Source organism: Mustela nigripes, chromosome 1 (genome assembly GCF_022355385.1).
Source record: "Mustela nigripes isolate SB6536 chromosome 1, MUSNIG.SB6536, whole genome shotgun sequence".
Classification (NCBI taxonomy): domain Eukaryota; kingdom Metazoa; phylum Chordata; class Mammalia; order Carnivora; family Mustelidae; genus Mustela; species Mustela nigripes.
In genome coordinates, this window is record NC_081557.1 from 63,132,483 (window position 1) to 63,146,399 (window position 13,917).

Sequence of the window (13,917 nt, forward strand, 5' to 3'; positions counted from 1 at the left end):
ACTACCAGGACTGCCCCTTACCTGATTCTTCTTGCTGCTCAGTTGCCCTTTTATCTTGTTTAAGATCCAAGTTCTATTTTCAGAAGGCTCCAGATGAAGGGCTAACTCCAATTTTCCTGTCTTTCCCTCAGTTCTTGTCTTCCTTGACCTCTTTCTTCCACTGATCACCACTTAACATGATAGTGTGCTCTCTCGTTCTGTCTCTCCGTGGCCTTGTTGTCTTTCACTCTACCTTTTTTTCTTGCTTTATGCTTTCAAAGCAGATCTTCAAGATCTATTCTTGGTCTACTTTTATTTTCTCTTTCAGGGTCAGTGACCGATTTACTTGAACAGCTCCAACTACAGCTCTAGTCAGTTAACTTCTAAATCTGTATCTTCAGCCTTCTCATTGTTGTAGGCCAGTGTTTTCTATCATTGGCTAGATATCTCAAGATCAACAGGCTGCTAAACTAGCCCATTATTCTTCTCTAAAACCATTCCCATTTTTCTATGCTTGAAAATGACACTTTCTAGTTACTAAGATTGAAATGGTGATTGATTTTCATAGATTTCCTTTTCTTCTCCAACACTATATCCAATTGGTAACCAGGGCTGACTGAGTATACCTGTCTATATAATATTTCTCTCAAATATCTCCCCTGCTCACTCTCCATTCTCACTGTTCCCTCCATAATCCAAGCTTCTTGTCACCATTATCACAGTGTCCTTACTTTCTCTATTCATGTTTCATAGCTACTCATACCTCCCACCAACTATAGTCCAGCTTATCCCAACATCTTTGTGAAGATTACTCTGAATCCTGGTTAATAAAAATTAAGTTCAACCTGCTTAGTATGACATTCAAAACTCTCCACAAATATGGGTTCAATCTATCATTTTGACTTTCTCTTTAATAATGACTATTTGAAGCAATGTACCCTAGATTGTTCAGTTATTCCAGAACAGTCTTCAATAGACTACTTCTATATTTTTCCTATTACTGTTCCTTCTACATAAGTGATCATTTTCCCACATCTCTCCCTGAGATCGTATCAGTTCTTCATGGTCTGATATTTTACTCAGAATAAACCTTTTCCTTTCTTTCATATGACTTATATACATGTTTTTTTCCCTTTCTTAATGAAGTCATTGCATTTTATATGATGTTGCTTATTTGTGCCCATTTTTCCTCAGCTAGACTATAAATCTTCTGGCAGTGAATGTGTGTTACTTATTTTTGCCCCATTGATATAAACTATTACATTAGCAGGAGTTTGATAAACATTTGTTAAGTTAATTTGAAATTAATGTGGTTTCCAACTGTGAACTATTTATCCCCAGGAAACATGTCTTTAAAAGGCTTACATGAGTATAAAGGGTGTGGAGAAGCATGACTCAACAACTGGTTCAATCAGTCTGACTATTAAGATTATTGTGGGTCATACTATCAAAAGGAATTAATGAGAGAAAAGTAAACAAAACAAAACAAAAACACCCCCCAAACCCCACAAAACACAATTTCTGACATTATAATGTAAATGTAAGCTTATAATGTAAAAAAGCAAATATCTAAATGTTTTAGAAATAGCCAGTAATGGGGCACCTGGGTGGCCCAGTTGGTTGAGTGTTCAACTCCTTGTTTCTGCTCAGGTCATGATCTCAGGTTGTGAGATTGAACCCTGTGTCAGGCTCCACGCTCAGTGCAGAGTCTTCTTGGGATTCTTTCCCTCTGCTCTTCCAACCTCCCTCCACAGCTTGCACACACACCCACGCATTCTCTCTCAAATAAATAAATCTTTTTTTAAAAGAAATAACCAATGATAATGAACACTTTTGAATTTATGAAAAAAATTTAAAAAAAGACTCTATTTTACCTTTATCTGGCCTTTCTCACATGGTTCACTGCACACGGATCTGATGATGTTGTTTTTCTTGGACCATACTTCATCATCATCCATTTTTAATTCTCCATTGTCCCAGCTTCCAACATTGATGTAATCAAAATAATCTTTTCCCATTTCCTTGAAATTCATTATTTCATACCTTAGGAACAAGAATATAATGATAATTTAGCTAATGATATAAGTTTTCAGTGATGAAAAAGCAATAGATTTCATTCCCCAAAAATGTATCTACTGTCATATTAGTGACACTGGAATTTTCCATGATACTAAGCTGAGAATAACAAAAAAGCCTGTTTGCTTCACTTTCTCTTAAGAGAACTTTTTTTTCCTTTTTACCATCAAGCTTATACCTGAAATAGAAGATAATCCCATGTGAGAAGGTGACTTGACCTCAGCAGGATGAAAGACAGTTTTGAAATAACTTCAAGAAGTTTAAACAAGTACTACTGTTAGGCTTCTAAAAAAGGTAGAAAGTTTTTTTTTTTTTTTTTTTTTTTTTTAATCTCCACTCAAATAAAATGACAAAATTTTCCTTTACTAACCAAGTAAGAAATTTGGTAAACCTCTAATCTTGTCTTCAGCTTTAGGGAATGTGGATATAATCTGGATAGGGGCTGATCTTACTTTTCCTTTTATCAATGGCTAAACTTATTATATAAAAGATATTTTCAGGAATGATGTTTACAGTAAGTCTAAAAGGAATTTATGAGGTTGGAAGATGACAGCAGAGTAGGAGGATCCTGGACTTGTCTTGCCCCTCAAGTACAATTAGATAACTATCAAATCATCTTAAATACCCTAGAAATAAATCTGAAGACTGGCAGAAGAAACTCCATAACTAAAGATAAAAGGTAGGAAGCATGGAGACTCAGTTTGGGAGAAAGAGGTTATGGCTGCTGTGGTGCGGAGGCAGCCACTATTGCAGAGAAGGGTGAGAGACAGACTAACACACAGGGGACTGCATGAGGAAAACAAATCCCCATACCAATTGACTTGGAGGGTAAGAAGGCCTGAATTATTTCATGAGTTCTTGCAAAGGGTGGGGCTTAAAGCCTAACATTCTAAAGGTCAGTGGGCTTGGGCCCAGGAGAACCTGGAAGATATTGGGGCTACTCTTGTAGAAGAGGCAGGTAAATAAATTGCAGACATTCAGCATGGAATCAGATAGCTGAAGAGTTCTTAGGGCACAGAGTGGTGAGATTATCTGCTCATCTTGGAGCATGTCTTAAAGAAGCACCATTCACAAGAATGAAGGAAATGGAAAGTGCCATTTCCCTGCACTGCCCTTCAGCATAAACACAGAGCTACCTGTGGTATCCAGCCCAACACGGACCACTCATTACCTAACTTTCTTAAGAAACTCTGACCCATGTTTCAGTCAGTCCTTCCCAGTCAGTCTTGCCTAAATTCCAGCATGACAGGCCACTTCCTCAAGAAGACTGGACAAAACCCCAGCTCATACCATATCTCCCAATGCAGGAGTTTTTTGATAATTTGATAATTGACTTTTTCTGCTTGACTTATTTCGCTCAGCATAATCTCTTCCAGTCCCATTCATGTTGATGTAAATTTGGGTATTCATCCTTTCTGATGGCTGAGTAATATTCCATTGTATATATGAACCACATCTTTATTCATTCATCTATTGAAGGGTATCTTGGTTCTTTTCACAGTTTGGTGACTGTGGCCATTGCTGCTATAAACATTGGAATACAGATGGCCCTTCTTTTCACTACATCTGTATCTTTGGGGTAAATACCCAGTAGGGCAATTGCTGGGTCATAGGGTAGCTCTATTTTTAATTTTTTTGAGGAATTTCCACACTGTTTTCCAAAGTGGCTACCAACTTGCATTTCCACCACCAGTGTAAGAGAGTTCCCCTTTCTTTACATTAAAGGGGAGTGTTTAAGTGGAAAACACAGCTAACACTGAAAGTATAATGGAAACACGAAAGCAGTAAAAATTAATATTCCCATAAAAATCAGTCAAGGAACTCACAAAATAAAAGGATATAAAATATAATAACATATATCTATCTAAAAATGGATTCAATCTTAAATGGACCATTGACTTGATATAGACTATTATATGCAGAAAAGGATATATGCAAACCTAATGGTGACCATATGTCAAAAACCACTAATAAATATGCAAAGAATAAAAGGAAAGAAATCCAAATATATCTCTAAAGAAAATCAGCAAAACATAAAAGAAAGAAAAGAAAAAGGAAAATTTTCAGAAACAACCACAAAACAAATAATAAAATAACAATAAGTCCATATCTGTCAATAACTACTTTAATGTAAATGGAGTAAATGCTCAAATCAAAAGACATAAGGTGACAGAATGGATAAAAAACAAGACCCATCTATATTCTGCCTACAAGGGATTCCTTTTAGAGCTAAAGACACCTGAAGATTGAAAGTGAGGGGATGGAGAAACATTTTTATGCAAATTGATGTCAAAGGAAAGCTGGAATAGCCAATACTTATCTCTGACAAAATAGACTTTAAAACACAGACTGAAAAAAGGGCAAAGAAGGGGACATATAATAATAAATGTACATCCAACATAGGAGCACCCAAATACATAAAACAGTTAATAACAAATATAAAGGAACTAATCTATAATAATACAATAATACTAGGGGACTTTAACACCACACTTGCATCAATGGACAGATCATCTAAACAGAAAATCAACAAGGAAACAATAGTTTTATATGACATACTGGAATAGATGGATTTAACAGATGTATTCAGAACCTTCCATCCTAAAACAGCAGAATAAAAATTCTTTTTAAGTGCACCAGGAACATTCTCCAGAATAGATCACATATTAGCCCACAAAACAAACCTCAACAAATTCAGGAAAATCAGTCATACCATGCATCTTTTCTGACCACAACACTATGAAACCAGAAGATAATTACAACAAAAAGCCTGGAAAGACTATAAATACATGGAGGTTAAATAACATGCTACTAGAAAATGAACGGTTCATTTTTAGGACATAAGAGAAAGGATAAAAAAATATGAAAACAAATGAAAATGAAAACACAATAGTCTAAATCCTTTGGGATGCAGTAGAAGCAGTTCTAAGAGGGAATAGCCATATAGGCCTCCCTCAACAAGCCAGGAAAGCCTCAAATAAACATCCTTACACTGAAAGGAACTAGAAAAAGAACAACAACAAAAAAAACCTAAAACCAGCAGAAGAAAGGAAATAATAAAGATTAGAGCATAAATAAATGATATGGAAACTAAAAAAAAAAAAAAAACAAAAAAAAACCCACAAAAAACAACTACTAAAAAGAAATCAACAACAACAACAACAAAGAACAAATCAATGAAAGCAGGACCTGGTTTTTTGAAAACAATCAGTAAAATTGATAAACCTCTACCCGAATTTATCAAGGAAAAAAAGAGAAAGGATTCAAATAAATAAATTCATAAGTGAGAGAGGAGAAATAAAAACCAACACACAAAAATGTAAATAATTTTAAGGGCATATTAAGAAAACTATATGCCAATAAAATGGACAACCTAGAAGAAATGGGTAAATTTCTAGAAACATATAAGCTACCAAAACTGAAGCAGGAAGAAATACAAAATTTGAACAGATCAATAACCAACAGAAAAAGTGAATCAGAAATCCCGAAAAGTCCCAACAAAGAAAAGCAGGACCAGATAGCTTCATTGAAAAATTCTACCAAACACTTCAAGAAGACTTAATACCTATTCTTCTCAAACTATTCTAAAAAAACAGAATTAGAAGGAAAACTTCCAAATTCATTCTATGAGGCTAACATTACTCTAATACCAAAACCAGATAAAGAAACCACTAAAAAAGAGAAGTACAGGTCAATATCCCTGATGCACATAGATGTAAAAATTCTCAACAAAACACTAGAAAACCAGATTCAACAATATATTAAAAAAAATCATTCACCATGATCAAATGGGATAATTCTGGATTGCAGAATTGGTTCAATAGTCCCAAATCAATCAATGTGATATATCACATCAGTAAGAGAAAGGATAAAAATCATATAATCATTTCAATAGATGCTGAAAAGGCTTTTGTCAAAGTACAACATCCATTTATGATAAAAACTCTCAGCAAAGTAGCTTTGGAGGGAACATACCTCAACATGATAAAGACCATATATGAAAATTCAATAGCTAACATCATCCTTAATGGGGAAAAACTGACAATTTTCCCCCTAAGATTAGGAACAAGACAAGGATTTCCACACTTTAAAAAGAATTTTATTTGGGTTACCTTGATGGCTTAGTTAGTTGAGCATCTGACTCTTGGTTTCAGCTCAGGTCATGATCTGGCAGCAGGATGGAGGCCTGCAATCAGCTCTGAGTACAGGCAAGTCTTGTGGAGGTTCTCTCCCACCCCCATCTCCCTCACCTGACCCCTCCCTTCCACACATGCTAGCGTGCTCTTTAAATAATAAATAAGTACATAAATAAATAAGATATTTATCTAAAAATTAAAAAAAATTTTTCTAACCAATCTCTTATACCCAACATGGAACTCAAACTCATGGTCCCAAGATTAAGAGCCACATGTTTTACCAACTGAGCCAGCCAAGCACCCCACATGACTTTTGTTCAGCATAATACTGGAAGTCCTAGCTACAGCAATCAGACAATAATAAAACAACAACAACAACAACAACAAGGCATCCAAATAGGTGAGATGGAAGTAAAACTTTTACTATTTGCAAATGACATCTTACTACTACATAATGAAAACCCAAAACATTCCACCAAGAAACAGCTAGAACTGATAAGCAAATTCAGTAGAGTCATAGGATGCAAAATCAATGTACAGAAATCTGCTGCATATCTATATGCCAATAAGGAAGCAGCAGAAAGAGAAATTAAGAAAACAATCCCATTTACAATGGCACCAACATAAGATACCTAGGAATAAACCTAACAAAGAATTTAAAGACCTATACTCTGAAAAGTATAAAACACTGATGACAGAAATTGAAGAGGACACAAAGAAATGGAAAAACTTTCCATTTCCATGGAAAAATGGAAATGGAAAAATATTTCCAACTCATGGGTTGGAAGAAAAAATACGTTTAAAATGTCTATACTACTGAAAGCAATGTATACATTTAATGCAATCCCTATCAAAATACTAACAGCATTTTCCACATAGCTAGAACAAACGATGCTAAAATTTATATGAACCACAAAAGACCCAAAACAGCCAAAGCAACCTTGGAAAAGCAAAGCAAAGTTGGATGTATCAAAATTTTGGACTTTAAGTTATATGAAAAAGCTGTATTGACCAAGACAGTATGGTAGTAGCATAAAAATAGACACAGAGATCAACATAATAGAATAGAAAACCCAGAAATAAATCCACAACTATATGGTCAATTAATCTTCATAAAACCAGGAAAGAATATCCAATGGAGAAAAGACATTCTCTTCAGCAAGTAGTGCTGGGAAAACCGGACAGCAATATGCAAAAGAATGAAACAGAACCACTTTCTTTTACCATTCAAAAAAATAAACTCAAAGTGGATTAAAGACCTAAACATGAGACCCGAAACCATAAAAATCCTTGAAGAGGGGACAGGAAGTAATTTCTCTGACATCAGCCATAGCAACATTCTTCTACATACATCTCCTGAGGCAAGGGAAACAAAAGCAAAAGCAAACTGTTGGGACTTCATCAAAATGAAAATCTTCTGCACAGTGAAGGAAACTATCAACAAAACCAAAAGGCAACCTTTGGAATGGGAGAAGATATCTGCAAGTGACATATCTTATGAAGGACTGGCATCTAAAATATATAAAGAACTTATAAAAGTCAACACCCAGTAAACAAATACTCCAATGAAAAAGTGGCAAAAGACATGAAAAGACATTTCTCCAAAGAACACAGTTAGACAGCTAACAGACACACGGAAAGATGTTCATCATCACTTACCATCAGGGAAATGCAAATCAAAACTACAATGCAATATCACGTCACACCTGTCAGAGTGGCTAAAATCAACAACGCAAAAAACAACAGGTGTTGGCAAGGGTGTGGAGAAAGGGGAGCTCTTGTGCACTATTGGTGGAAATGTGAACTGCTGCAGCCACACTGGAAAACAGTATGGTGGCTCCTCGAAAGGTAAAAACAGAAGCGTCCTAAGATGCAGCAATCACACTACTGAGTATTTATCCAAAGGAAACAAAAAACAAAAAACGCTAATTAAAAGGGCTACACGCACCCTTATGTCTGTAGCAGCATTATTTACCGTAATGGATATTGCAGATATAGAAGCAGCCCAAATGTCTATTGATTATATTGATTGGTAAATAGATAAAGTTTAATGTTTAATGTTTAATGTGTGTGTGTATGTATGTATATATATGTATGTATATGTCATGTATATGTATACATACATACATATATATATGACACATACACACACTGGAATATTATTCAACCGTGAAAAAAGAATAAAATCTGGCGATTTACAATGACATGGATGGAGATAGAGAGTATAATGCTAAGTGTAGTAAATCAGTCAGTGAAAGACAAATACCACATGATTTCACTCAAATGTAGAATTTAAGAAATAAAACAACTAGCAAAGGGAGAAAAGAGAGAGAGGGAGATATAAATCAAGAAATAGTTATAGAGAACAAACTGATGGTTACTAGAGGAGACATGAGTTGGGGGTGGGTGATTTAGGTGATGGGGATTAAGGAGTGCACCTGTTGTGATGAGCACTGGATGATGTATGGAATTTTTGTTACTATACTGTACACCTGAAACTAATATAACACTGTATGTTAATTAGCTGGAATTAAATAAAATAAAATAAGTCTGAAAATAGTTTCTAAAGCCCTCATGCAATGTAAAAATACTGGAAGATACTAATACCTTGTGAGTTCTCAGCCTTTATTAGCTATTGTTCTCATTTTGAGTATGGGGATAGAGATGTAAAGAGGAAAAATTAATGCTCTTATTTGTAAGATATTTCTTGTGTGCAAGAACATTTCCAGAGAAGCATTTTTGAGATAATTTCCAGGACAGTGGTTTGGCAATACCATCACTATCAGCTCCTGTAGACATAAATATGGGTATGTCTTAGGTACACAATGTCTTCATGTGGAAATCTATGCTTTTACCTCCTAGGATTTATTAGATTGACAGACGGGCTTTGATAAATGCCCCCTCTGTCTTTCCATGCTCAGCATAGTTGGCTATCTGGAAATTGACACGGATGGAAAACTTTCTAGCTTTTGGGTTCCAGTGACTAGATTACCATATTCAGACCAATGCTCAGTAAGGAAATGTTAAGAAAAAATCCGACGTAGTCTTTTTGGATCTACACTATAAAATGATACCATTCTGTTTTTACTCCCAATCACAATATTTTACAGTAGTGTCTTTTTCAGAACGTTAATTCATTCTTAAATTGTGTTAGCTCTTCAGTAGCTTAAGGATCATCCTAAAATGTTTTATTTGCAGTAAGTAACAATTTTGAGTAGATATCTCAAGTTCACTTCTAAACCCAAAATACAGTCTACAGGATACATAACTGAGTCCTAAACCTTCCCACTTTATCCCACTTTCCAATGGCTACTATGCATACAATGAGTTGAGATATTAAAAAATAGAACACTAAGGCTAAAAAAGAAACATATATATGTCACTGACTACTTCAAATATATGGGCTCCTGAGACTTTCAAAAGTACTCTGTGTGAGCCAATAAAGACTCTGTGAGCAAATAAAAGCTTTGAACATTCTAGGCTGGGAAAAAGAAAGAATTATTGGTGTCAGCAATAATTTCTTTGCTGCTGCTGATTTGAAGGGCTGTGCGAGTTTTACTGCTCATGCCAAAGAAGCCCTCATGCCAGTCCTACCTATCTTTAACTCTCGCAAGGCCTATTCATACTCTGAATTTTACAGGTAATGGAACCGAAGCTTGGTGAGGTTATTGAATGGTACCATATTGTGGAGTGTGCAAGTGACAGAGTGAAGAGAAACTCAGCCTTTAGACTTCAAGTCCAATGTCTTCTCCATTAGACTGCTCTATATCTATCTGACAAAGTGAGGAATCAACTTTCATTGCTCCTTGATTGCAGAACTCTGTTTTATGTAGGAGAAATGGTAAAATGTGGAGAGATCTAATTTTTGCAAAATAAATATGAAAACTGTATAGAATGGAAAATGTTATATTTGACAGGAAGGGATTTCAAGAAAAGTTAAACCTTAATTTTGGTTCAAACCTGTCAACGTGTTTTAACTGTGTAAGAGGTAATGAATCCTCCTCAGGGAATTAGCCTTTAGATCTCTGGTAATTATCTCTTGTCTACAAGAGAAATACAGAGATGGTATCACTAGTCGTTCTGTCAGTGAAATTATAACACTGCTGTAAAAATCTCTGGTCGCCTTACATTAGAAAAAGAAACAGGTAAAAACAATTCCCCATTAAAAGATTTCTCCCTTGTCAATTGGTATGAATTCGTTCAATTTTCAGAGATGGGATATAGATTTTATTCTCCATCATAAGTGAGAGAAACTGAGTGTTGAAAAATACTCTTAGATTTTAAGTAAAAATTAAAACACATAATGGCTCCCTGTAGTTGTATCCTGTTATTTTTTCTCACTGTCTTGCTCTCTTGCTCTCTCTCACTGAGCCTCCTTGTTTGCTGCATCTTTCTGCTCCTGAAACTTCCTTCTCAACACTGTGAGATATGTGTGACCTGTCTTCTGTAATATCTCTGCTTTCTTTCTCCTTTCTCTTTGCCTCTCCTTGTATCTCTCCCTTAACTGGCCACAGTTCATAGTCAAAATATACTAAAATTTTTAAAAAATGAATTTTTTATAGCATTCAAAACCAAAATAAAATAGATAAAATCTGTTTTAACCCAAAAGAAAAAAAAAAGGTCCTATTAAAGCACTAAATGGAAACTAGAGGCAGGCAGGTTTCAGTTTAGCAGAACTAAAGAACTTTCTAAGTGGTTAAACTCTCTGAAAATTAGAATAGACTTCCTTCCTCAGAAGATAGTGAGTTTTTGTTTTGTTTTGTTTTATTTTTATCCCAGGGGGCTGAAGCAAGATTGTCAGGGGAATGACAACCTCACGAGGGGGAAGGGGCTATGCAGAAATTTAGATTTATATAGCTCTTAAAATCCTCTCAGTCTATAATTCTAATGCTTAGGAGTATGTGTGTGTGTGTGTGTGTGTGTGTGTGTGTGTGTTTTAAAGCGTGATTCTTAAATGTGTGATAAATTGTCTGTTGGTCAAGAAAATAGACACTTCAAGCACCAGTCCATGCAACAAAACAATTATAAAGATCTGTGTCTTTGGGGTTGGATTATTGGAGATTAAAGAGAAAGCACAAGGTGACTTTGACCAAGTCCTTTAATGGTAACTAATAATGAAATCCTTTTCCAGGATACACATAGAACCATTTCATGTGTAACATAAAGAAAATGGTAAAAAAAAAAAAAAGAAAATTTAGTTACATTTGAATTTAATGATTGTGCCTGGGAATTGCTACTGTCCTTGTTCTGTTATTAATTGACTACATGAGAGTGGGTGCAATTCTTCCTTTCTCTGAGACTCCAGTTTTGTCCCAAGGAAAGTTAAGAAATTAAAAAAAAAAAAGTAATCTCTGTGATCCTTCTGTGGGCAGAACCACACATTAAGAACCTTCATGCAAACCAGCTCAGTATCTTCAAATTTCTGGAGTTCTAGCCTTACATTCTACTTGTCACATCTGCTCTGTCCACGCATTCCTCTTTTCTTGCCTCTTGGATTAACCAATTCTTTAAAAGTATTCTATTGGCTTTTTAGCTATTTCTCTTGTTAAGGGATTAAACATACATTCTTTATCTTCTTCTACTTCAAGTTAACGTTTTGTCACTTAATTTAAATTATACAAAACTTGCCATTGTAGAATTTTAGACTCCCTTTCTTTATGTCATGTTGCCAAATAGTTTACATGCCCATATTTATTAATCCCACAATATAAAGTTAAAATTCTTGCTTTCAATTGTTAGTTGTACTTAGTCTGATGTTGCCCTGTCCAGTTATGGTCAGTCCCAGGCAGTGGATTCTCTCTAAGAGGGTCAGAAATCTTTTGCTGTGAAGGGACAGTCAATATTTTGAGGCTTTGTGAGATGGTCTTGTTTGAAACTCCTCAGCACTTCCCCTGTAATGTGAAAGCAGCCAGAGACAGGCTCTAAATAAGTGGGTGTGACTGTGCTCCAATTAAACCTGATTTATGAAAACAGATAGCAGACTCCATTTGGCCTGCAGACCACAGTTGGTTGACCTGTGGTCTATACCATTGGTGGTAAATAGTCAAGGTCCATATTTCTTATCTGTAATTCTGAAATCCTTAGAGCTCTGAAGATTATATGTTTATGCCTCACTTGGCAGCAAAACATGACCCAATCTGAACTTCTCTGGTGGGAGAACTTGACCCGCCCTGTAATGAGGCTCTCCATTGCCTATTTATCATACTTGGGGTGACTATTCGTATGTTTTACTACAGAGATATTAATAAGTTGATTAAAGAGTGCTGTTCCACAGCATGCTGGTGGCATTAGAGGACTGTGTTTCCTTTTCTAAATGGAAAAACGCTCAATTCTGAAACACACCTGACCCCAGGGGTTTCCCTAAAAAGTGTGGACTGATGGTGGTCTGATTCCATGTGAGGTTTAAGGACAGTGGTAAAAAGGAACTCTGTCTAACAGTCTGTGAGAGCAAGTTTCTCCTCTGTTTAAGACCTTCCTCCTTTGCCTCTGGCATTTTAGGGGACTCCCTAGTCACCCCAGGAGTCTCTGGTTCATTGCCCAGTTTGGAATGTCTTTGGCCAAGCAGAATGGTAAATTTTACTCCACAGAAATAGCAATAGAATGTCTACCAATATATTTCTCAAAAGACAGTGGCTTTTTAGTTTTGGTCTGGTCGATTAATTGGCAGGCTGGTGTATAAGGTTAGGAGTGAAGTCCTGGAGACTGAATTAGAAGCTTGGGTTATCATGTACCAGACTGTATCTTTGAGGAAGTCACTTAATCTTTGTAAGCCTCAGTTTGTGGGGCTTCAGCTGGAAAAGAGAATTGTAACATTACATCATAGGATTAAAAGGTAGAGGACTTAGCTAAATGTTTGGCTCAGAACACATGTTCAATAAATATTAGTTTAGTTATTTTGTAAATAGAACTGGATTATTGTAAGAATAAAAAGCTGCAAACCACCTTCTGGAGTCTGGTTCATGTCCTCAGAGGCCAATTAAGATCATTTATTAATGGGTTACTGTAACACCCAGCCTTTGAAATATGTGTAGGTTCTCTGAACAATTTTGAATTCTTAGAAATTGTTTGCAACATTTTATGCCTATTGTCCTTTAGAGAATATCTATAAATTTCATCTGAGTCTTACAGAGCTTCATGTTCTAAAAAAGGTTAAGAACCGAAGTCCTAAGTGCACCCCATTACAGCATATTTGGAGGATTATGAGTGAGACAGTGGTGTTCTGTCTGATCCATTAAGGTTTCCCATTGGAATAGAGGTGAGACATTTCTTCACTATCTGGTTTTACGGAACTGGCTTGGGTGCATGACATGAAAACTCTTTGAATATTTGAGCTGTAGTCATCAGAGTTTATGAGCAAGTCCCAAGCTGATGTCAGTTCCTTAGGTATGCTCACAGGAATAATAAATCCATGTGTACATAATGGACTAGGCCTTGACTTGAGCCTACAGATTGAGCTCTTTGGTTGACCTGCCCTATGAAGCTTTATGACAAATGTGAAATTTTCTGTGGCTCTGATGAAAAGCTTGTATTCCCTGTTCCCCATGGGTATACTAAACAGCCAAAAAGAAGAAAACTATATATGAAAAGTCAGCTTATCTTGGCAGAGAACCTGCTTGGAGCAATATTCTTCAAGTCTCTAGAAGAGAGAAAATATATAGATTTCCTCTTGGCTGCATGACTTGGAACTTGCTGTCACTTAGCAGTTCAGCTTGTGACATGGTAACAG

General features: G+C 35.8%; 1 protein-coding gene across 1 annotated transcript in view; it reads right to left on the reverse strand.

Moving 5' to 3' along the window:
• The window catches only part of GRM5 (glutamate metabotropic receptor 5), a 517,692-nt gene that overhangs the window by 80,422 nt on the left and 423,353 nt on the right, over positions 1-13,917 (reverse strand). Inside the window, exon 6 of the mRNA XM_059391625.1 lies at positions 1,854-2,022. Coding sequence (XP_059247608.1) covers positions 1,854-2,022 — 169 coding nt within the window. The remainder of the gene's footprint in view (positions 1-1,853; positions 2,023-13,917) is intronic.